This window comes from Lissotriton vulgaris, chromosome 5, assembly GCF_964263255.1.
Source record: "Lissotriton vulgaris chromosome 5, aLisVul1.2, whole genome shotgun sequence".
NCBI lineage: Eukaryota > Metazoa > Chordata > Amphibia > Caudata > Salamandridae > Lissotriton > Lissotriton vulgaris.
The window spans coordinates 625,246,781-625,271,899 of NC_141693.1; the positions used below are offsets into that span (position 1 = coordinate 625,246,781).

The 25,119-nt window shown below is 42.7% G+C and overlaps 1 protein-coding gene across 2 annotated transcripts in view; it reads right to left on the reverse strand.

The window, feature by feature from the left end:
* GHITM (growth hormone inducible transmembrane protein) overlaps positions 1-25,119 on the reverse strand; it is a 310,682-nt gene that overhangs the window by 241,717 nt on the left and 43,846 nt on the right. For both annotated transcript variants that reach the window (XM_086922078.1, XM_086922077.1), the window contains exons 2-3: positions 19,800-19,991; positions 3,485-3,587 (exon numbers count right to left, since the gene is read on the reverse strand). In XM_086922078.1, coding sequence (XP_086778204.1) covers positions 3,485-3,587; positions 19,800-19,931 — 235 coding nt within the window. In that variant the 5' untranslated portion in view covers positions 19,932-19,991. The remainder of the gene's footprint in view (positions 1-3,484; positions 3,588-19,799; positions 19,992-25,119) is intronic.

The window sequence follows — 25,119 nt, forward strand, 5'->3', positions numbered from 1 at the left end:
TTATCCTGAGCCGTTGCCAGGAGAGGTGAAGTGTCTCTCTCACAGAACACAGGAAAGGCATATTTGTTATTTCAACAACTAGATGATTATTGCTAAATCATTAGTACTTACTGTAATACTTTATTATTTATTAGATAGTTGAGTAGATAAATGACAGGTCTTTTTCCCTCTGTGTTTGTCTTTTCAGGTACTCACAGTATCCCTGATATACATGAGGAGTTGGAAAACCTACTAATACAGGTTACATGGTTGAGATTTGGTCCAACCGTGGCACTATTTATTATTTAGTTAGGCACTTTATTCGCAGTAGCAATTTATAGAGTGTTTTGGTCCTGAAGAAAGCCATGGATTCATTTAATACGGAAGGCTGAAACATGTAGACTGTTTCTGACACAGACGGTTATTATGTTACAACTGTTGTTGCACTGTTTTAACCTGGGCATAGGAGATATTCAATAAATCTTCCTCTGCTGGTGTTCATTTTAGTTCACGTTTCACACACATGCACTGCGTCCATCACTCCCTTAATAACATCTATTCACATCTAGCGGTCCTATTGCGAGTGCGCTGTCGCACAAATTAGCTTGCAAAACATCTGTGAGCTCCCCTTCATAGTGGAAGGGTTGAAGCCCTTGGCGTCACTAGCGTGATGCTAGGAGGAGACCCAGATGATGAAGTATGTCACCTCGGTGAGGGATGGCAATCAGTCCTATTAATAGGTATGCCTTTTCACATAGTTGTATTCTACCGAGCCATTTGTAGTTCTAGACACGTGGATATCCTTGTTTATACGATACTGGAACTAATGCATCTTCAAATGGCTAAAATATCAGAATGGCAATGGCTGGAGAAACGGTTTCAGAATTAGTGCGACCAGCAGCAGCGGGGAGGGATGGGGGGGGGGGGGGGGGGGGGATTTCTACCGACGAGGAAAAACTGATTATTTATTTAGTTTTCCCTTGTTGTCACCACCCCCACCTAGCCCCACCTCTCTCACCTGCACAGGCCGCGGCTGGCTACCAGTTAATACATTACTAGTACAAAACGTTTCTTTTTCTGGGACAACAAAAAAGGAAATACTTGGAACTGTGTAAACTGGAGAGCATGCAAGTTCAAAATGTTCAGACTCCTAGAATGCTTTTCTGACGTCCCTGCCCCCTAATCTCAACTTGCTTCCTGGGTCATTTTTGGAAATCTGGGCTGCAAAATCCTCATTGTTTCCTGGGCAGCTCACTTTGTTGAGTGGCACTTAATTTGACTTCCATCAGCTGGACTTGGTAATTGTGTTTCTGATTTAAGAGCCACCTCTTTCTCTCTAAGCATTTCAGCTTCTGCGCTCCTCCAATTAAAAATCTTTAGTCCTCACCTTTAGAAGAGGCTGGCTCCAGCCAAGGACTTTTGAAGGCTACAAAGCCAGTCTTGGCTGGTGCAAAACATTGAAGTTCTGACTAAATACAAGTTACTGAATCAAAGGGACTAGTATTTATCCCTCTATCAGAACAGCAGAAAGCTAGAACCAACCAACGGTGAGCTTTCGTTACAAACACTCTACAAATAGATAAGATGATGGTGGAGTGAGCAACTGGTATCAACAGCTAAAGGTTTCTTTTTTGCATTACCGCCAGATGATATACAAGCTCAGCCAGGTTCTCCAGTTTAACAATCCATTGCTCAGCAAAGCATGAGAGGCAAAAAGGGGGTAGGGAGGAGGGAAGCTGAAGGTCAATGCTGCCCAGAAATGGTTTTGGAATAGAGTGCCCAAACGGACAACCTTACAGTTTTGAAGCATGCATCTAAAAATCAGGTATGCAGATTGAGACAGCCACAGAAGGACAAAACCAATACCAAGGGCAACCCAATATTTTGTGCAAGGAACGCCATGTGCCTATCGATGATACCAATCATCACATTCCCAGATCGACATGCCACAAAAATCACGAAAGGAAAGTAAACATTCTACTTTTGGAGGCTGCACAGATTTAACATGAGAGGTGCTGGTAGACCAAATGGAAAAAGGCCTGTGTGCCTGAAATTGGAAAACGTTTGTACCTGCCATCAGTATAGCGTTATCTAATGAGGATGTAGCCACCATAAACTAAGGGTGGGGGACATTTGTGCACACTTCATTGGAAGCAAAGCTATTTAACTTCTCCATAATAAATAAAGCACCCACACTAGACATGCAATGGTCAAGTCCACTGGAAGTGGGAAAACAGATCAGAAAATAAGAACAGCTTTCTAGGTCTATACAAAGTAGGCTGCTCTGACCAACATAAACTACCTCCCACAAGATTCCATGTGGACAGCATCACTGTTTACTAGGCATTTCAATGTACAAGTTACCATTCCCCATAGCCAAAACATACAATGTCCTCAATGCTATATTACGAACACAACTGTGCCTGTGCTACCAGCTTGAGGGGTTGATCAAAGTCCCATTGTGAATGTAGCATATTGAGCTAAAACAAAATTCTTGGCTAGAACAAACATAAGAATTTGAGCAAAATTTGGTCACTGACAGTTTTCGAAGCATGCAATCTTGGAATATTCAATTAAAGCCTCACCATGCAGATGACCGATGTTGCAGCGGACTAAAGAGAGAAATTATTTTTCAGGAAACTGACACCGATTAGCTTCTAAATTAGACTTACCTAAATAAAATTACCTTTACTAAAAAGGCTCCAACCCCATTAGAAAACTGTCGAACAAGTTTTTTTTCCCCTGAACTACGTACTGAGCCTCTGAGTAAAGAAGGCCTTACACCAAACCAAAGCCATTTAAATGTTATAAATGGTTTTAAGCACACTGCTACCTATACAAGTGTAGTACTGATAGAAGAAAACTTATTATGACACATATAGGAGACTACTGCCCATGGAATCAGGTATTCAAAGCTTTCCTAAACACCAATATATTCAGCTTCCTATGTAGCGTTACCAAAAGAGTGCTCCACAATCATTGTCCTAGCTATAAAATATACCGCTATAAGTTCACACCCAGATTTAACAAGGACATAGGTGCGTTTTGAAAAACTGGAAAAAGTTATATTATACCATTCCTAACATCTTGGGTTTATTATAAAACAGGATACAAGGCCTAAAAAACATAACTAAGTCTGCAGAGGAAAGCTAATAAGGTTTTTTTTTTTACAAGCCAACTGGTGGGCAGGAACGCTGTGAAAAATCATACAGTAATAATAGGGAGCTCCAAAGACCACTGCTTTGGGAAGTAGAGACGCAGGACATAGGCCTTGAGTACTGTTTGTGGGGCTACCAGTAAAAGGTTTATAATTTGCTTGGACGACATTGATCATTCATTAAAAAAGTTAGCAAGTACATAACCAAGGTGATTTCGGTGCTATCAAATACATGACACTATTACCAAAAGTTATCATGAAAACAATTTCAAATTTGATACCTAGATATATTAATATATTTAGATACCTAGTAGGTCTATACACAGCAAAGCAATAATCATTACTCACTTTTAGCAGCTGTTTCCATAGAGGGTTCAACAGCAGCTTGTTTCAGTTCCTCACGAGCAGACTTAACACGCCTGAAACCCATTCTTGTTTTAGTTGCATAGCCCTATGAAAAAAGAAGTAATTGCATTAAATTAACAAGCACAAATATTAAAAAAGACTTTAATACATGTAGAATAAATAGGTCAAATTGAAATAGCCTCATGAAATAAGATCTATAAAAGGTTTGCTGACAAGGGACTATAAGACAATGTGTTTTTTAGGTTTCGGCCTCGCGATACACTGCGCCCTGATGGACGATAATCGAATCCACCCTGCCCTCGACTGAGAAGGCCGCTGCCATAAATAATAACTTCTTTGCTTTGATTAGATTTGTGGCCGACTTTGAACTCTCTTTAATTAACTAAAGTGTTTATCAGACAAAGTGACTCGCCCCATCTCACCGAAGCTGCCACACTCCCCGTACCCGCAAGAACACACACGCACTCACACTACTGGTAACTAACACACATTCACGAGCGAACCCAACGCGATGGACAATACAGAACCATCTGGAAACTCACCACTGGACTACTAACAGCGCTGCGATGACTCACCAATGGCACACTGGGCGCTACAGAGGCGACAAGTCTCCTCTGTTTTTCATGTGTTTTTGCTAGTTAGATGCTTTAGGCACTGTGCCGCTGCTATTCAGTGCCACAGTGCAAGTGATCCCTACTGTAAATTACTGTAATGCATTAGTGACTTCATGATTGGCTTATTTGATTTACTCGCCAGACCCTAGTACAGAGCACCATGTGTACCCAGGGCCTGTAGATCAAATGCTGCTAGTAGACTTGCAGCACTGATTGTGCCACACACAGAAGCAGCTTGTAAAGTGTGTCTCAAGCCTGCCTTCGCAGAGTCCGTGTGCAGTCTAGTACTGCCATGTGACTTGGTAAGTGCACCCACTTACCAGTCCCTACACCTTCCCTTTTCTACATGATAGCCACCCTTAAGATAGGCCCTAGTGCTGGGTGCATTGTATGTGAAAAGTAGGACATGCCCTAATGTGTGTGGCATGTCCTGTTAGTGAATTACAGCTAATGTACCTGTCCCCATAGGCCAGAATGGGCAGTTTGATAATAACATTCTAATCCTAACTTTCCCTGGGAACATGGTAGAAACACAAATTTAGTATGCCTGAACTCAGAATGACAAAATAGAGCTTTTAGTAAGGTTGGTTTTAACATTCTGTGTTTGAGAATACCACTTTTAGAAAGTAGGTATTTTCTTGCCTAAACCATCCAGCCTGCCTCTGCTAGGTTGTGTATTACATGTCTTGTTTGTGAGTGACAGGGGCTGAGGGGGCTCCAGGAGGCAGGGTGAGTCAGTACTAGGCTGAATAGACGTATTTGCATGGGGAGTGGTGGGAGGAGTAGCACCTGGGCTGAATAGGGCTGTGCCTGCCTTCCACAATGCTGGCTCCACCTCCTGTGGTGCGTCTGATGACCCTGGCCCACACAGACAAAGGAAGAAGTTTGGACTAGGAACAGACACACTCTGCCTTCAGAGACAAAGGATTTGTGTGTAGAAAAAGGGGGACCTAGACCCCAGAACTTTAGATCACTTCTGGACATCAAGACGGACCTTTTGCCAAGGAGAAGAACCAGAGAATCTTCAGGCGTTTTTGACTTCCCCTGTGCCAGTGTGTTGCTTTCTGTGGTTGGCCTGCAGTGGTTTCTTTATTGCCAAGGAAAGGAGAAAGGCTTTTATTTGCAACTTTCATCATCTTGAAGAAGAATCTCCAAGGGCTCTAACTGTGCTTGCCTCCTGCTGAAGTCTCAGGGATACAAGACTTCACCACCAGCTCCCCTCTGAATTTCCTTGCTGGGAATTTAGTCTGCAGAAGCCTGCATGTTGGTGGGAGCTGGAAGCGCAACTCAACGAGGAGCGTGTCGCATCCGCAGCTGTTGCATCATCGGAGAAGAGTGTCTCCACTGCAAGGGTCGCTGTCGCATCACTAGAGAAGCGTGTCTCCGTCGCAGCGGTTGGTCTTCGCATACCCGGAGAAGCATGTCGCCACAGCAAGGGTCACCGTTGCATCACCTGAGAAGCGTGTCGCAGGCCCTGTCGCGGCTCCAAAGTTACAGAGTCGCCGCACGGCCGCCGGGCATGCATGCATCGTCTTCATGATGTCGCATCGCATCAAGGTGCCATCTTGTCGCATCCCAACCGGGAGGCACCACGAGATCGCCGCATCACCTCCTCCCCGGTAAGGAACAGGCGCATCGCCTACTTTGTGCAAGCACGGGGGAACAGATGCATCGCTTATCCAGAAGCAAGGAAACGACGCATCGTTCTCCCTGTGAACCTTTTGCTTATCTTGCGTGAGGCATCCAAAGGTACTTTGTGAGAAAAGTGTTGCATTTATCATCTAAAGTGAACTGAGTTATTTCTACCAAAGTCATTCTTTTAATACAGTATTGTTTTTTTGTCATTTGGGTCTTATATTAAGTCTATATAAAGAATACATATTTTTATAAAAACCTGCGTTGTGTCCATTTGTAGTGTTTTCACTATATTACTGTTTGTGGCCACAAATGCTTTACACACTGCCTCGGAGATTAGCCTTCCTGCTCGTGCCAAGCTACCACAGGGTTGGTCTGACTAATAGCAAGGGACCCTATTTGGACAAAGATGCAAGTCATTGCCAATTAGAGACTCCCAGTTCTAAAAGCCCTGCTTTTTTCTTATCAGACTTATGTCCCTGGGTTTGTTGTGGATACAGTACCGGCTTCAAAATTGATTTTAGTGTTAGCTGAGGGGTGTGGGGGGACACACTGGAGATGTCCCTATGTCTACACCCAAGCACAGACTTCAGAGCCCAGGTTTTCTGTGGTCGAAGAATTTCGCTTGAAAATGGCCTTACATTGCATTTCTGCAAACAGACCCAGAAATGCCAACAGGAGCTACTGAATAGGTGAGTAGGACCTATGAACTTTACCCCCGCTGAATAGGGAGTGCTCAGAAGTCACCCCCATCCACTAGCTGGTGCCAGGAACAAAAGAGGTACAAAAGGGGGTGGTGATGGACAGAGCATCTGAACCAATCAAACTCTCATACTCAGTCAAGAGATCTGGGTTTAATTCATCACCGTTTTTTAACCCACTCTGCCACCCCGGTCAGACATTGCCATATGCAAATCAGTCTGACCCTGTGCCTCATGGGAACAGTCCAGCCCGAACTGCCAAGCCATGCCTTCCCTATACCGGAAACAAGCTTCCGAGGACCTGTTTCTGGCATTTCAGCCGTCTACAGCCCGGGTTACAAAAGAAGCACGCCAAAACACCAGGACAGAATAGTTTCGGGACCTCTGGAAGCTCAGAAGAAGACTGGGCCTGCTGTCTCAAACCTGAGAGGAGCCCAAAATAATTGAAACTGCTCCCTATTGTACTCAGGAAAAGGAAATGAACTCAAATTGTTAGATGGCTGCCTTACAGTGTGGCTGGAGGTAAACAAGCAGCAAGAAGGCTTTTCTTGGATGTATCCAGCTGACTAGTGGTAACTGGACCTGGACTGATCTCTGCCTGACACACGGAGTCTTACGTTTTTGCCTGAGTGTCACAAATGCCCTTTTGGTATTGGGACTTAGTATTTTAAGTCAGAAGGTAAAGTCCTTGACTAGGAGGTACTTAGATGGTTATCTGACCCACACTCCATTATAGTCTGCCTAAAATCACACTGTTGGGGCACGGTCTACAGAGACCATTGGCGCTTTGTGCTTTTTGGCACTATTTTCCCTTAAATAATTAATCATTCATACCTGTGTTTCCCCTTATTGGATCTTTGTCATTTCAGTGCCATTTTGTTTATTACATTTGACTCTTTTTTACTGAATCATTATAGGATTTGTATTGTTTTGCAGTTGGACTATTACTGTTTTATTACTTTATAAATACTTCATACATTGAAATAAGCTGTGCCTGTCTGCTCTGTGTCATGGCAACCAGGGGGCTGAGCTCAGGTTAATTTTGTGATTTGAAGGTTTACCCTGACAAGTGTTACGAATATTCCTTGCGGTGAGCAGTCTACTTCCCAAATTATAATTCAATTTATTACACACATCCATTGCAAGTGCTTCAGCACTCCAGTCCAGTCCTCGGAAGCAGTATCAGAGACAGTCACCAGGAGTTTGTTCTGGCAGGCAGGCTCTAGCATTGCTGATGGTCTTGGGTTTGTTTGTAGGCCTGCTTCTGGACGTCAAGCTGTGATGTCAGAGGCCATGATGCCACTGTGGGAACTTTTTTAGTGAGGCAGAGCTCTGACTCCGCTTAAGCTGATGAGACAGCAGAGGGGTTCACACAGATCCAGCTAGTTGCACAGTGATGCAAGCAAGTTTAGTCAATTCTTCACAACTTACAGTGGTGTGATCCACTTGGGCACAATGTACATGTAAAGTATGTAGCACACATGATTAACGTGCACTGGGATGTTAGGGTTAGGACTAAGGTTAGCGTACTGAAGTGGAACTTTACAAGAGTGGGCCAGAAGGCCTCCACTCTGGAGACACAGATAAAAAGGCCCTGTCACAACAACTGATTTGCTAGACATGTTTAAGCTGCCTCCACTGCTCAACATAATGAACCCATGACAGGGAAGGGCGTCCCTTATTAAACTAATGAGCGCCTGTTTTGTGCGCCCCTCCATGTTCTGGACAGATCCAGAAACCTTACTCATGTCAAGAGAAAAATCTAGGCTTTGGCAGACATACGAGATTAGCATGAGGCTCAGTCTACAATCAAGCACTCGGGCAAGGGGAACATCACTGTAGACAATGCAGGGAACATTACCATTCCCATATAGGTCTAATAAAAAAAGTGAGGTATGGCTGCAGTTCCTTTACCAGCGCACTATCTAAAAAGGTTTTATACATTTCTACATTTAAACAATAATCATTGTTGAGTTTAAAACTCAGTAGAGGATTTATCCTTCTCAAGACTAGTCGTATATGAGTAAAGGACTAGGATTGTAACCATGTTGATGGAAAGTGCAAACAATTTTAATGCATGATGGAAATTTACTATACAAGTATCTTGAGTGTCAGCATTGGCAAAAGTTCTCACTTCAGGAATTTATTTGGGCATAAGTTAAGTGAAAAGTCTAAAGAATAATCCGCTGCCAATGCTAAAACTGAAGTACTTGAAAAACCAAGGTCAAGACGCAAAGCGAAACTTGAATAGAAAGTCCCAGAGCACAGAATTTCCACAAGATCTTACACTCATTTAAGAATAGTCAATATGTAAATCTAAATATTAGGGAGCACAAATTATTGTAGTAGGTATCTTGTTTTATAGTTTCCCAAAGCATGTTTAAAATTTCTCCTCCCGAGACCTATAAAATTGGTTTAGGGCATCAACATGAGCCTAGGGCCTTACCCCCTTGCATATTAAAATGTTGAATGCTATTCAGATTATAAGAAAAAGCCTAGCCAAAATAAGGGTATAATCTTACTGTTTCATGATTGTCCTGACCTAATAACCAGCTTCAAGTAGTGTTTTCTTCCTGCCTTTAAAGGCTACTCTTACTTTTTATAACACTGATCTTCAAAAAATAATTAAGCCCGAGCAGTGAACTCCACTTGCTGAGTTTTCTGCACTTCGCGGTGTGCGGAAAACTCCACTCCGCGTAGTGCAGCATAGTTTTCTCCTCACTTGGTGTTGTAATTTGGCAGCGATAAGGTTAGCATTAGCAGAAGCCATCCTGTATTTAGAGGTGATCTTATCCGTTTTGTGGAATCCATTTTGTATTTCTGGCAGCTATCTTGTTTTCAATGTGCTACCACGTGCGTGCCATGTGCTCTGTCCTACATTGCTGTTGTCTGCTCTTGGAATCTGCCTAGAGACAGGTTACATTTAGTTTCTTCTGCTTCGCACATGCTCATTTGAGCTTGCAGTGGTCCATGCAAGCTGCTGTTAGTCTGTAACTGTCAGAATGTGTTCACCAGAATTAGAAACTGTTAGCTCCTCCCACTTGTTGACTGTACATTTTCTGTATGACCTTATATGTACCTAAAACCTTATTCTTCTACTTGTACCACCTTCTTTTGAGCCCCTGTGTGGGTATAAAAGGACCAAGCTCCTTCCATTCAGTGTGCTACTTCATACATTACAGAAGGGTGTTGTGTGAATGTAGTTCCACCTCATGAGGTTTAAGAAATCTTGTATTTTCCATTCCAGTTTCTGTGCCAACTTCTATTCTATGGTTTGAGGACTCTGTGCAGAGAAGGGCGAACCCAATGCACTGGTAGGCCTTGCTGAGGCCCACTACTACAAATTGGCCCTCCAACACGGGGCTCATTGGCGACTCGGATGCCCGAAGAAGAGGTCGAAACGAAGGATTGGAAACTCGCTTTGGACGATCACTGCCAGAGGAGACCCGCGTCTTGGCAACCACAGTGTTTTTTTCCTTTCTTTCTGATCGGACCATACAGGTGGTGCCGGTCCTCGAATGAGATCTCTTCTGTTGATTCTCCGTGCAGTGCCCATTTGGTCGATTTGAGAACTTGGCAGTTGGAATCTTGTAACCAAGTGATTGGTAAGAGTTGTTATGCGGCACTTGCTGTTGGTTTTGATGCCTGGGATTGGTAAGGTAGTTTAGTAACGCTTACTGTGGCTTTCGATTTGATTGATTGGCCAATATTTGTATTTGGAAATGTGTAATATATAAATTGCAATTTATATAGACAGGTAATGAGGAGATTTTTCTCTGTTTTGAATTGATTTGAAAGGCGCAACGTACGAAGAGTACCTTAAGCGCTACTTTGGTTATAATACTGCATATTCTGCACTATTTTTGGCATGCCTGTTTCTAGCAAACTTCGTAGGATGTGTTGCTTTTGTAGTGGTACCAGTTTGAGACTCTATAAAGCACAACCCGCCCCCGGAGGGGACGCCTAATAGAGACATGTCTATTAAGTATGGCATTTCTTCTATAATGTACAGCAAGTTATGGAATAAATACACTCTTAACCCCTTCGATGCTTGCGGCGGAACCATTCAGTCATGCCTCACGGTTGAGCTGTGCGGATGACGGAATGGTTCCGTCACGACCACACCCGCGAATGGAATGTTCAGCACCGGGGGCGAATCGGCGCCACACGCAAGGTGTTAAGGATCCTGAGTTGCGTTGGCCTATGCATGGGTCATTTGATTTACGAAAGATTCAGTGTGGAACAATGTATGTTTAAGCGAAAGACTAGGCAAGATATGTTTGACTGTGTACGAATGTGGGAGAAAGAAGTGCGAGAACGAATGAAGCGTGAGCATGCCTTGATTGAAAAAGAACAGCAAAAGAACATTTATGCGAAAGCATTAGAGTTGAAAAATAAAGAAATGAAAGAACTAAAAGAGAGAGAGGATAGGGAGCTCCATTTACAGGTAACTGGCCAATACGCTGTTAGGCAACCCCTTTATCCTATCCTTAATAAACCGCAAGATGATTTCTTGTTATTAGATCGTTCTCCACCTCCGTATATTTTCCCTTCTGCTCCTCATGAGTCCGTTGAGGAATCTTCTACAGATCAGGAGAAAGCACGGAAAACTCGTTCTATGCTGCCTGTTCAGCGTTAGTCTGAGCTTAGATCTGCTGCCCGAAAAGCCGTTCGCAGTACTGCCCCTGCGCTTTTAGATGACATAAAAAGTTGGCAGGAAAGGGAGCAAATATATTTTACTGAGGTATTGGCCGCATAAGTTGTTGAGCGGTTTAGGAAACATTCTGATGAATTAGAGCCCGATGATGTAGCACAAGATTGTAAACAAATGCGTGATGGTCTTTTTGTCTTTTCTCAGGTGGCCGATACAATCAGGCGTTTAGTTAAACTGCCTGCTGATGCAGTCCGTTTGCGAGAGGAGAAAAATGCAGCAGAAGCAGCTGCACAAACATCTCAGACCGGCGTGGCACAAGCTTCTATCTTTGGAACAGATAAGACTATGATAGTTCATGCGAAACCCATGCGGGAAGCCCCGCCTTTGTATGTTCCTCCTAGAGGCGAGGGAACAGATAAGAGTTCTGTTGATGCTAAGGGTTATTTTATTTATAATTGGGTCTATACTCCTTGGAACAGAGTGGATGTTATGGCTCTTAAAAATCCATTGCCTGATCCGCGGAAGAATCCAGCCGCTTTTTATGAGGAAGTTGAAGGAGCCATTAGCTCTTGTACTATGACTTTGCCCGACAGACATGTTTTTTGGGTTGATATTACCGCCTGACATGTAGAGAATTGTGCGGAAAGTTGATGATCGTGCGACTTTTGGAGCGTTATAGAAAGAGTTCGAACAAATGGATGTAGAGAGGGAACCAGCACAGAAACCGTGTAAATTAATTATAGAAACCGTGTAAATTAATTTCAGATCTTCCTGCAGCTATATTAGTTAAGTTAAAAACGATGATTCCCACTAAAAAGCTAGATTGGACTGTCTTAGCGTTGTGTAAGCAGAAGGCAGATGAATCCGTTTCTGATTTTTTTACACGATTTGAGGAGGCATTCCACGATTTTAGTGGCCAGTCATTGACAGATGATACGGGTAGGCATCTGTTTGTCAATAAATATGCCGCAAACCTGTTGCCAGGAATAGCTAGTCACCTAAAGGCCAGTGAGCGTTCATGGACTACCTCTTCTCCGATTTCTCTTTTGACTATGGCCCAGTATTATGAACGTCAGGAATTAGAAGCAAAGGGCACTGAGGATAAAAAGATTAAAGAGTTAAAAAGGAAGGTTATGTTGGCTCAGGTTTATGGTCCGCCTGTAGAGGTAATGATAGAGGTGGACATGGATCTTATGGTTCGTCTTTTCCTTCCTATACTTGTTCGGAATTTGTCTGTTGACCAGTGTGCATATTGCTAGAAATTTGGACATTGGGTTTCTGATTGTCCAGTACTGCGTGCTCAGCAGTGTCCACATGGACGGGGACAAATGAGAAGTCGTTCAGGATATTCAGGGCCTAGAGGAAGCACGAATGATCGTGCTAAGTTTTAAGCTAATACACGTGGACAGGATGGGTTTAACACTTTTGATAGACGGAACCAATATCAAATGTCCGATTATGTGCCATCTGATTTTCAAGATTCTGCTTATGCATAGGATTGCCTAGGATGGGGTAAGGAATCAGTTGAGGTTCCAGTAGATCAGAGGTGTGCCTATGTTACAGCACATGTTTTGGGTTCTACTGATCAGTTTCTGGTTAATACAGGATCTACTCGTAGCGCCTTATCTAAACACTTGGTTCCAAGGGCTCCCCTGTCTGGCTCAACCATTACATCGATAGGTTTCGATGGAACACCTTCCCTTAGCCCATTGTCCCAACCACTCGCATTCCATGTTGATAAGTTTACTGCTCCATGTCCATTTTTGCTTTCTCCGAATACACCAGACAATATTTTGGGTCTTGATATGCTCAAGTATTTCAGGGCTAAGATACGATGTTCTCCTGAAGGAGTACGTGTTACTTTGAATGACAATCATCCCGCAATTGAGACATCTTGTCTTGTTAAAGAGGATACTGCATTAGCTTTACTCCCTAGTACTTTGTGGGCTACTTCAGACACTGATGTAGGACAAATGGTTATTCCACTACTGCATTTTAGTGTCAAGGAGGGCGCTTCTTTACCACGCTTGCCTCAATATAAAATTTCTCAGGAAGGCGAAGAAGCACTTATACGCATTGTCCATGATTTGATTAAAGTGGGGGTTGTGGAGGAAGTCCCTTACAATGTTTGTAACAGTCCTATTGTTCCCATTTTAAAAAAAGATACTAACACTAGGATTTACAGATTCATTATTGATTTGTGAGAAGTTAACAAGATTGTAGTACCACAATATCCGGTGGTTTCGGACATAACACTTCTTACTTTGGTTCCTCCGACAGCGACTACATTCTCTGTGATAGACTTGAAGAATGCTTTCTTTTCGATCCCTATTCATCCTGATAGCAGATATTTGTTTGGTTTTACTTTGAATAATCGATCGTACAGATTTTGTAGAGTTCCTCAAGGGTATACTGAGAGGCACTTCTTACTTTGGTTCCTCCGACAGACTACATTCTCTGTGATAGACTTGAAAAATGCTTTCTTTTCGATCCCTATTCATCCTGATAGCAGATATTGGTTTGGTTTCACTTTGAATAACAGATTTTGTAGAGTTCCTCAAGGGTATACTGAGAGTCCTAGCATTTACAGCCAAGCATTGAAAAGACAGCTTGATTCTTTTGCTTTACCTGAAGGAGTGACTCTCATACAATATGTCGATGACATCTTGTTGGCAGCTGATACGCCTGAACAATGTGAAAAATGTACTTTGTCTTTGCTTTCTTTTCTTGCATCGCACCATCACAAAGTGTTACAGAAGAAATTACAATATTGTAGACCGAAGGTTACCTATTTAGGTCACCTTCTGTCTAAGGAGGGCCGTGCACTTACCTCAGATCGCATTCAAGCAATTTTAGATACACCAGTACCTTCTACTCAAAGATGTCCGTGCATTATTGGTCTGACTTCGTTTTGTAGGCAATAGATATTAGGGGTTTCACACATTGTCAAACCCTTGTTAGCACTTTTGACCAAAGACACTCCAGTGCCCCTTCCATGGACAACTGAATGTCAGAATGCTTTTCATCAGTTACGTCAAGCTCTTTGTTCTGCACCAGTGTTAGGCACTCCAGATTACACAAAGGGTTTTACACTCTATGTACATGAGAAAGATGGATGTGCATTGTCCGTTTTAGTACAGACACATGGTGATAAGCAGCGTCCCTGTGCGTACTTTTCAGCAGTTCTTGATCCTGTTGCTTGTGCATTGCCTCGGTGCTTTCCTTCAGTTGCAGCAACAGCTGTGTCCATACGTCAGAGTGAAGGGATAGTTTTGTCACATAAATTGTTGGTGCAGTACCCCTGCAGTAGATGCCCTTCTAAACCAGACCAAAACGCAACACTTAACTAGTGCCCGCTTGACAGGATACGAATTGGCACGGTTAGCACCTCACATTACCCTAAAGAGATGTGCGACTTTGAACCCAGCCACTTTGTTGCCTTATCCTGTGGCTCAGTCTCAGTCACAGGAGCCTCATGATTGTATATTCCTTACTGTGGAACAGACAAAGGGTTGCGTTTATTTGCAAGATACGCCCCTTTCAGATGTAGATGGGGAACTGTGGGTTGATGGGTCCTGTTTGAAGTTACCAGATGGCACGACTTCAGCTGCATATGCAATTGCGACACTTCAGACAGGAGTGGAAACAGCTCGTATACCTCAGAAGTCAGCTCAAGCAGCTGAACTAATAGCTTTAACACGAGCGTGTGAACTTAGCACTGACTTGCCCGTGAATATCTATACAGACAGCGCTATCCTTTTGGAGTGGCCCATGATTTTGGCCTGCTTTGGAAGGAAAGAGGCTTTCTTACATCCCACAGGATGCAGATAATGCACGGAGAATTAGTGCATAATCTCTTAACTGCACTAACATATCCAAAGAAGATGGCTATTGTGAAGTGTAGTGCACACAAGAAAGTAACTGATAAGACACGACAAGGCAATGCCTTTGCAGATCACATAACTCGAGAGACTGCAATGCAACGATGCACTACTTCTATGTACGTAGTGAAGTCTCATGCTGAGCGATGGCATGATGCTAGACAGCAAGAGTTAGATGTACAGAGATCTGCTTCTGTGGCAGAACTTGAGCAATGGGCTAAAGAAGGCATATTGGATGATGAGGGTTGGTGGTGCTACAAAGACATGGATAAATGGAAACTACCTGCAGCCTATTTACAACCTATGGTTCAAATGGCATATGGGCTGGCACATGTTGGAGCTCTAGCAATAACGAAATTGCTTAAGCAAGTTTGGGAGCATCCTGAAATTGCCAGCACAGCTACGAGAGTAGTACAGTCCTGTTTGATCTGTTGGCAGTATAATCCTGGTAAAGGGACATGGACTCCTACAGGAGGGTTTGCTACACAGACTGCACCTTTTGAAGTTTTGCAGATGGATTACATCCAACTTGAATGCTGCAATAACTTAAAGTATGTCCTAGTGGTGGTATGTGCTTTCAGTAAATGGATAGAGGCATACCCTACAAAGGATAATACAGCTCTCACTACAGCGAAGGTGCTTCTAAAGGAGTTTTTCCCTAGATATGGTATTTGTAAACTTTTGTGGAGTGACAACGGACCTCATTTTATTGGGCAAGTTGTTGAGCATGTCCTGAAAGGATTAGGGATCAAGCAGAAATTCCATGCAGTCTTCCACCCTCAATCAGCAGCATTAGTGGAGAGGTACAACGCTACATAAACTTAAATTAGTGAAAATACTGGCTTCCATGTCTTTGAAGTGGCCAGATGCATTACCTTTGGCATTGTAGTCCATAAGATCGGTGCCACAATCACGATCGGAGCTTATACCTTATGAAGTGATATTTGGGAGACCGATGAACATATGGGGAGTTCCTAAGCCACACCCATATATGATGTACCTTGTGTTCTGAGGAGCGACTATTTGGCACAGTTAACTGACAGTTTGATCTCTATTCATCAACAGGTTCGAGAAGCTCTTCCTGACAGATCCAAGGGTGAGGCCCACGAACTCCGGCCCGGAGACCATGTAATGGTCAAGGTCTTCGAGAGGTCGAACAGCTTGGAGCCGAGGTGGCGAGGACCAGAGCAAGTGCTCCTAGCGACGAGGACAGCAGTTCAAGTGACGAACAGGAAGAACTGGGTCCATAGCACTCACTGCAAGAGAGTGTCGCCTGCCTTGGTGGAACCTGCTGTGTTGACCGACCATCGAGAAATTCTGGAAATGGAGAAAGGCAAAGCTATCTCACCTGACGAAACTGAGGAAGTCTTCCAGGACCACACGATCACTGGAGCATTGCGATACCAACTGAGACCACTGAAAGAGCCTGCGTTGTCGAAAAGGACTGGTTGAGCTACCGCCTTGGGTTAGTGAAACGGAGTGCCGATGTGGCATGGGGGGGGGGGGGGGGAAATCAGTCCTGCGAAGTGACACCCGTCTTGGCCCTCGGTGAAAAAATCAACGGCTGCCCAGGGATAAGAGCTCCAACGATTGTTTCTTACGACAAAGTGATCATGTCTGCTGAGAGATCAAAGGTTGCTGAGATCTGCAATAAGAAAACCATTTGTGCTGTAGGGTTTAATGGTGCTATGGTGGTTATGGCAGCAATTACCTTGTATGTTGAGAAGGTGTCTCCTGTTCGAGAGCTTTTGATCGCCACTACACCAGTACCAGTTGAGCACCACTACTTCACGCTTCCCTACCATGAGCAGAAGCATCGACAATCCTACTTAAATAATATGTTCTTTCAGATGCTGCAATCACAATCATAATGCCACAAATACTACCAACTGTTGGGTGTGTAGGATGATACCTGCTCACCAGAAAAATGGAGGAACACCTTTCATTCCTCTTCCATTCTAGCACAATGGATCTTGTCAAGCTTGGTTTCTGCTTTTGTTTGCTTCTGGAAAGCATTCAGTAGGTGGGATTAACTTTCACCTCAATAAAGTATGCTATCAAGATAAAGATGGTTATCCTCAAGCTAAAGGGACTAAATGGGAATGGGAAGAGTATCAACCTGACAATATTTCAACACCATATGTCTTCACGAATATGAGAACTATCAAGAACAATGGACCTTTTGTGATTTATGTGACAAGAGCTAAAGCAGATTTAAGTATTACTAGTGTTGGGAGAATTCCAGTGGGGAGAAGTGAATGTACTGTAATTCTAACCATTGAAGGTGCCAATAACAGCAGTTTTACAGCCTCGCATAATACTTACTTTGTTTGTGGCAATAAGGGATATTATCAACTACCTGTTGGGTGGTCAGGGGTCTGCTATGTGTCCTTTCTGTTGCCCCTTGTGTTTTTGGGTCCTGCATCGTATCATCTGGACTTTAAACTATTCAACGATATTTCCAAAAATAGATAGAAGAGGACAATAAGTACTGATGAAGTGGACCAGACTGACACCACTCTGCAACAATACGTTGATTTCAATTTGGGTTTGTTTTTCTTCGTGGGTGCTGCATTAAACAGCAGAGAGAGAAGTCGATTGACTAGAGTTGTGGAAGAGGTTACCAACCAGACAGCTATGGCACTTGGGAACATTACAGAGGAGCTGCATGTTGCGAAGATTGTAGCACTCCAGAATCACATGGTGCTAGATGTGATTTTGGCTGATCAAGGTGGTGCATGTCGCATCATCGGAAGCAGCTGTTGTGTTTTCGTTCCGGATCACTCAACTTCAGTATATGAAGCAATCTCTAAACTGCATAAGGTTGCTGCAGAGATTCACCCAGAGACTGGTACATGGACTTTTTCTAACTGGATGTGGACACTCTTTATTACTTGGGGCTGGAAGCTACTGACTATTCTATGTATACTATTGGTGATACATGCTGCATATGTATACAATGTGGTCCCATGCTGTGCTCTATTTGCATCACTGCTTGTACACCTGCCAAGAGAAATGTTGCAGAAATGAAAGCCCAACAAATGCTAAATAAAGACGTCACTGAACTGATGAGCATCGATGTACAGGATGCATATCTAGATTACCCCGGATGAACGACTGTCTTCAGCTAATGCTAAAAGGGTCGTCTGTTGTAATTTGGCAGCGATTGGGTTAGCATTAGCGGAAGCCATCCTGTATTTAGAGGTAATCTAATCCATCTTGTGGAATCCATTTTGTATATCTGGCAGCCATCTTGTTTGCCATGTGCTACCACGTGCGTGCCATGTGCTCTGTCCTACCTTGCTGTTGTCTGCTCTTGGAATCTACCTAGAGACAGGTTACATTTAGTTTCTTCTGCTTCGCACATGCTTTAGGTGAGCTTGCAGCTGTCCATGCAGCTGCAGTTAGTCTGTAACTGTCAGGATGTATTCACCAGAATTAGCAACTGTTCCACCTCCCACTTGTTGACTGTGCATTTTCTGTATGACCTTATATGTACCTAAAACCTTCTTCTTGTACTTGTACCACCTTCTTTTGAGCCCCTGTGTGGGTACAAAAGGACCAAGCTCCTTCCATTCAGTGTGCTACTTCATACATTACCAAAGGGTGTTGTGTGAATGTAGTTCCACCTCATGAGGTTTAATAAATCTTGTATTTTCTATTCCAGTTTCTGTGCCAACTTCTATTCTATGGTTTGAGGACTCTGTGCAGAGAAGGGCGAAACCCTAGCACTGGTAGGCCTTGCTGAGGCCCACTACTACATTGGGGCCGCTCCCGGAACTCCGATGAGTTTTTATGTCACTTCGCGAACAATGCCCAGGCGTAACAATGATTTGCAGCAAAACAATTCAGCTCAGTTAGAGCTTGTTAAAGACCTATTAGGGTCAAGTTATAAGGACAGCGACATCATCAGCGTTCATCAATATGTGCAAGGAACAGGACCCTATTTTAGGGGGAAGATTTTTCAAATGCACAAACTGTTCTGGTGAGTATTGTAAATACAAAGAAAAAAGTAAAGGGGCTAGGAGGCATCCTTGGTTCAATCTATTGTGAGTTCCAATTCCTGTTGATATTCTACTCACAATATTTTACATTGTGTAGCCGAGGATAACACAATTGGCAGATTCAGGAGATTTGCTGGAATGGCCACAATAAATAACCCTCCTTCTTTGCAGGGATAAATCCCCTTATTTGCTACTATACAGTACTCACTCTACTTTCACGTAAGCACAGCACTCCATTCCCTTGTAGCTAGGTTTGTAAATTGCCCCTCGATATACATGTGTCAGTCTCATCTATTCTGGATGGAGGAGAGTAAGAGACTGCTCTTCATTGTTCTCCGCCCAAGTAGAAGCCTCAGCAGATTCCTCTATCAAGGACAAAAAACTCTGACAAAGCAGAAGCAGACTGTGTGCCTATACTGCTGAAACTCACTGCTGCCTATCGAGCACTCTGATACCCAGATGAGCAGTGGATTCTGCTCCGATAACAAATTACACTCTCTCATTTGTAGTTTCACAGTACACTACAGCATCTGTGTATGCAGTAGTTTCCAGGAGTACTACAGGGTTACCAAATAATTACAAGTCAACTGACCACTAAATGGTTTTAAATCGCGTTGGTAGGGAGAAAAAGGAGAAAGAATCCAGATCAACAAAAACGTTCTTACAATACATTAAAGCAAATGAAGGTTTCTAGGGTTTGATTCCAATTACGAAGTTTAAGTTTAACAATGATGAAATAAAGGCAATTTCATGTTTCCAAAGCTTGTCCAAGTTAAAAAATTATGAGCTACATAAATCATCACCTCACCTGATTAGGTTGCAAAAGCCACCAACTGTTCTTCACACAAGTATTTCTCAATGCCGGTGAGGCCTGTGTTAGGGCCGTTTGGAGACCCTGTGAAGGCAAGGCACGTAGGCATGCTACCCGTGCTAGCAGCATGGTTTATCTTTATCTTTCGGCTGCACAGCAAACTGAATAGACAAAGCCAAGTTGAAAAATCTAGACAAAACAAAACATAACATAAAATTATCTGAAATAAAATGTAGAGCAATCATCAGCCACATTTTAGATCATAATTACTTTTCCATTCAGAAAATTGAAAATGCAACTTAGTAGAAGTTCTTATAAACTGGTAAAACAGTTTGTGCCACTACAATAACAGAGAAAGGAGTAAGCAAGCGAGTCATCTCGCAGAGTAAGAAGAAACATTAACTTAAATTTGTGGACCTGGTGGGAAAGAAACACATTTATCTACATCTGTGCCCTGTAGAGTTCCAACATTGCATTGGCACAAATGATCTAGATCAGGAATCTCAAACCTTTTCTGTAACTAGAGATATTTCTGTTCAATGACAATGACCAAGAGGCACTAACATTATTAGTGTTGTAATAGTGACCATGTCAGACGAGATTATATTAGTAGCCTTCCCATGCATGATTACCAGCAGTGAGCACCCCAGTGCATCATGCAAAGTTGCCAGCACTACTGTAAAAAGGTTTTTTTCAATTTGGAACGCCTCTACATGGGCATTCCCCAGCAACCATACCTACAATGTACCAGGCACCAGGCTAATATTACATGACTTTCCACTCAAATATAAGCCTTAAATATATTTTGGAAATCCGTTTTTTTCTAAACGTCAGCTTATGAGTTCTGAAAACACACACATTTTCATTGTGAAGATACCTTTCAATTTTGGGATACATATAATTAATTCACCCAAATAAAAGCTTCTAATTAATATGCTGTGCTGCACACTGGAGAGCTACTTGCAGGTAGCTGGAGAGCTACTAGTAGCTTACAAGCTAATTGTTGGAGAAGCCTGATCTAGATAGTGCTTTTGAGCCAGTGAAATTAAACTGAAGAAATTTTGTTTCAATGCTCTAGGGTTTTAGACTTGAATTGGGGAGGGGGACATAATTGATTTGCATTCGCAGAGACGAAAAGACTAACTAAAAGGTGATCTAGTACAAAGATACACCAACTACCACATTTCATAGGCCTCACAGGGAAAGCACAGACTGCATGAAACAATATTTTTTTTAATTATTGAAATAAAAAAAGAAGCTTTTTACAATAACAGGATTCCATTGCCTTGGGTTTTCCCTTTTTTTAATGTTTTCATTAGTTTGAAGGGCTCCAACCATTCCACGGTCAAACACTGGGAATTGGGGATGGGAAAGGGAGAGTGGCATAACTACCAAGAACACTGTAGTAACAAAGGGTACAAATCCCAAAGAAATCCCTAAACTTACTCACATAGACCCACACCTACATTTTAAACATGTCCAATTACTATTTTTCTATTTATTAAGAGATGTGCAACTTTCCCAGATATATTTTTGCAAGCAGAAATCTACAATCGATGTTCCACCCATCAAAATGCTACATTAAATTGTGTTTGCACCACCTAGTCCCCCAACAGTGAAAATATGCATGTGAAGGTAGAGAATTCCTGTTCCTTGCATCCTCATTAATTTTCAGTCTGTTCCCCATTTCCCACCGGAAGCGGATTCACTTCTGTCTGTGACAGGACTGTTTTCAGAGTATGAAATTGTATGCAAATGATTGTGACTATCCACACAATCGAGTTTGTGTGCGTCTTCACTGCATTTTTGCCCACAATGGAATACCCATAAGACCAAATTTATTCACACACAAAATGTCATCAGCAATGTGAACTGTATATGTGAAGACATCCCCCGTTATGTACCTTCCCAGCGTTGATCAAAGAATGAACAGGCCTTCTCCTGAATAACATTAAATCTGGGTCTCCACTGGATACCGCCCCTCCTCACATCTTACTTCAGGATGGGGATCCCATCCTCTTCAAAATGGCTGACCTTCTCTCGCTATCCCTGAGCACCAGGTTAGTGCATATCACTGTGAAGCCTTTACTCAAGAAGCATCAACATGATCCCACGGTATTTGGAAATTTCCGCCCCATCTCACTACTACCAATTCTGGGTAAAGATGCTGAGAAAAATGTTAACAGCATCATCTCAGTTTCTGGAGAAGAATAACATCCTGCCCGGACTTAGATGGGGTTTTGCCCAGAACATAGCACAAAGCCTCTTAGTGATAACTGAGAAACAGAAAATTATACTGGACCGGGGGAGTGTGGGGGGGGGGGGGGGGCGGGGGGGTTAGGGGGGTAGTGGCATCCGCCGCGATTCTACTCCTGAATCTAAGTGCGGCTTTTGATACTGTGGATCACAAGATCTTAATACATAAACTTAGAGGGATCAGGATCCAGGACAAAGACAATCAATGGCTTGCCTCTTTCTTCAGCGACAGATCGTTCCAGTGTATGGAATTGGCCATCCTCTCAGACACATTCCCAGCCCTGTTCAGAGTATCTTTGGGCTCAGTGCTCAGCCTTACCTTGTTTAACAGGAATGGCGACAAAAAGGAGCGGATGTTCCTGGGCAACGGCCCAGGAACATCGGCCGGGATCAGTTGGCCAAAGGGTAGGGGTCCATCCCCCGCCCCAAAGCCATCCATAAAAACCTGGGAATGTGGTTAGACCAGAACATTTCCAGGAAAACACAAGCCAAAAAACTATCAGCAACCTGTTTCGGTATACTACAGATGATCCGTGAAATCATTGATCTAATCCAAGAACATACTCATAAGACGGTGGTCCAAGCCCTAGAGGTCTTGTGACTGGACTATGGCAATCCCCTGCACCGGGGGTCCCCCAAGTATGTGGTCAATCGGCTATAGGTTGTCAAAAATGCTGCAGCCAGGATGCTCCTGAAGATCCCCAGAAGGGATTCGGTGAGCTACTCTCTGAAGAAACTGCATTGGCTACCTATTCAATCTGGTTCAAAGCCCTCTGCCTAGCCTGAAAGCCATGCATGGCAGAGGTCCAGCCCTGCTAAAGAGCCTTGCCTCCCCATATGTTCCGAATAGGTAACTCAGGTCCTCATCCGACTTACTTATGAACATACCAAGGATAAAGAGATCAAGATGGGCTGGGAGGAGATCCTTCTCACACCTGGTCACAAAGCTCTGGAACTCAACCACAGAACTGAGAATGGCTAAAGACTAACGGAGTTTCAGGAAAAAACTTTAAACTTGGTGGTTCCCATGATTCCCTACCTCTACACATTGCCTCTCCTCGGTAGTGCTGGGAAGCTCTTGGGCAGCCAAGCACTTTATAAATCCATAAACATCCACTTAATAAATAAAACATGACAAAAAAATCACATTCTCTGAATTAGTTATGTTCTTTTTCACTTGTAAACAAAAGTAGTGCTTACAGTAAAACTTGGATAAGCAAATAGCTTTGAAAATCAGACCCATAAAAAAGCATTTCCTTTACTAATTTTATCTTCACTATTTATAAAACTCAACTCTAACTCAAAAAGAAAGTAGGATGCTGAACAAAACCACCTTAATAATTCTACAATAACTCTAAAGAAAATTTTAAAAAAAGTGCAAGAACAATAGTTAAAAACAAAATAAAGAAAAAAAATGCAATAAAGATAGCTAACAAATAAGACAAAAGACCAAAAACATCCAAGAGGCACGCAATCCTGATCATTTCTTCTTTATTGTATATATAGTTCTATCATTTCTAGGTGAACATATTTTTACGATATCTATCACTTCATCAGAGCCATAAATGTATTACTGTTAGTCATATGTTTCAGAGTTACCTCACTCGATAAGTTTCCTTATATTCCTGCAGTTCAATGGCAGATTTTATATTCCTTTTAGTGTCTCTTCAGTAAATGGCTAATGTATTGCCCTCATAAAGAGACAGAAATCACGTAACACCTGCTGGCCTAGAAGTGATGGAACTATAGAATATAAAGGAGAATTGATAAGGATCACAAGCCCCCCCACATGTTTTTGGTATATTTCTTTTGAATCTTCCTTCACCAGTTAGGCAAGTTGGATATTCAAGAATAAGAAGGGGGTCGGTAGTAAAGAGTGTGAGTCCCCATTTTTGATATACAAGAAAAAATACCAGCAATCATGACAATCATACGAAAGGAAAGTTAACAAACAAACATGTCTTTAGACTTTGCAAACACGTATCAAAGGCAGCAGAGTGTTCCACACAAGATATTTTCTGAAAAGGCTTTCTTTAGGCCAGATTCACAAACCAGTGTATGCACTTAAGTTCAACTTACATGCGCAAATGGTGTAGTGTAGTTCCTAGTTTCCCACTAGGCCCTGCGCATTGGAATAACATAAACAGTAGTATCGACGTGGAACTGCGGATATTCCAGGCCTCCACTGACTATGCTAAACTTAATTGGGTGTGTTACCAACTAGCTCAGAGGTCACTGGAAACTTTCTTCTCTGCATAGGAAGTGATCAGCTTCCTTGGCACAGACAAGAAGAGGTATGTAGAGAATAGAGAGACGGGCGTTTGTCAATAAAGGGTTAACATTTATTGAACAGTCTTTCTTCTCGTACAAGAGAAATGTATTGCCACAATTGCAAGACTTGTTATTATAAAAAGTACGTACAGTAAGATAAGTATTGCGAAATAGAACTGTAAAAGCATTGATATGGTTTCTTAGCCATACAATGGTTTAAAAGTAATAAAACATATATACAGTCATATATACATTAGGCTAACATACTCAACTGGTGCTTCTAACTAAGCCTACCCCAGAGTGCCTGACCTAAGCCTAACACGTGGAAGGGGAGTAAGTAAGTAGCTTTAAGTTAAGTTGGTTTTGCCAAGGTTTCAGGGCTCGACAAATCCACTCGCCCGCTCGCATTTGCGAGGGAGAATGGATGAGGACGAGCTATTTTTAGGTCCTACTCGCCCTTTCTGGCGAGTAGGAAGTCAAACTAACTTTTGTCCTCTGTCTTTGAAAACAGAGCAAAAGTGACAAGATAACATGATTTAAAGGCATTTTTATTGCTCATGAAGGGAATGAGCAATAAAGATGCCTTTAAATCTTGTTATCTTGTCACTTTTGCTCCGTTTTCAGAGACGGAGGTCAAGTGGGTTGCAGTCAGGTGGAGGGGATTTTCCATGGTACTAGACCAGCAGGACTAGTACAATTTTTCGGGTTTGTCGAGCCCTGGGTTTGTTTCAAGAATTCTCATCTAAGGGTTTAGTCAACACCATACCTCTGAATAGAATGATGGAGGATT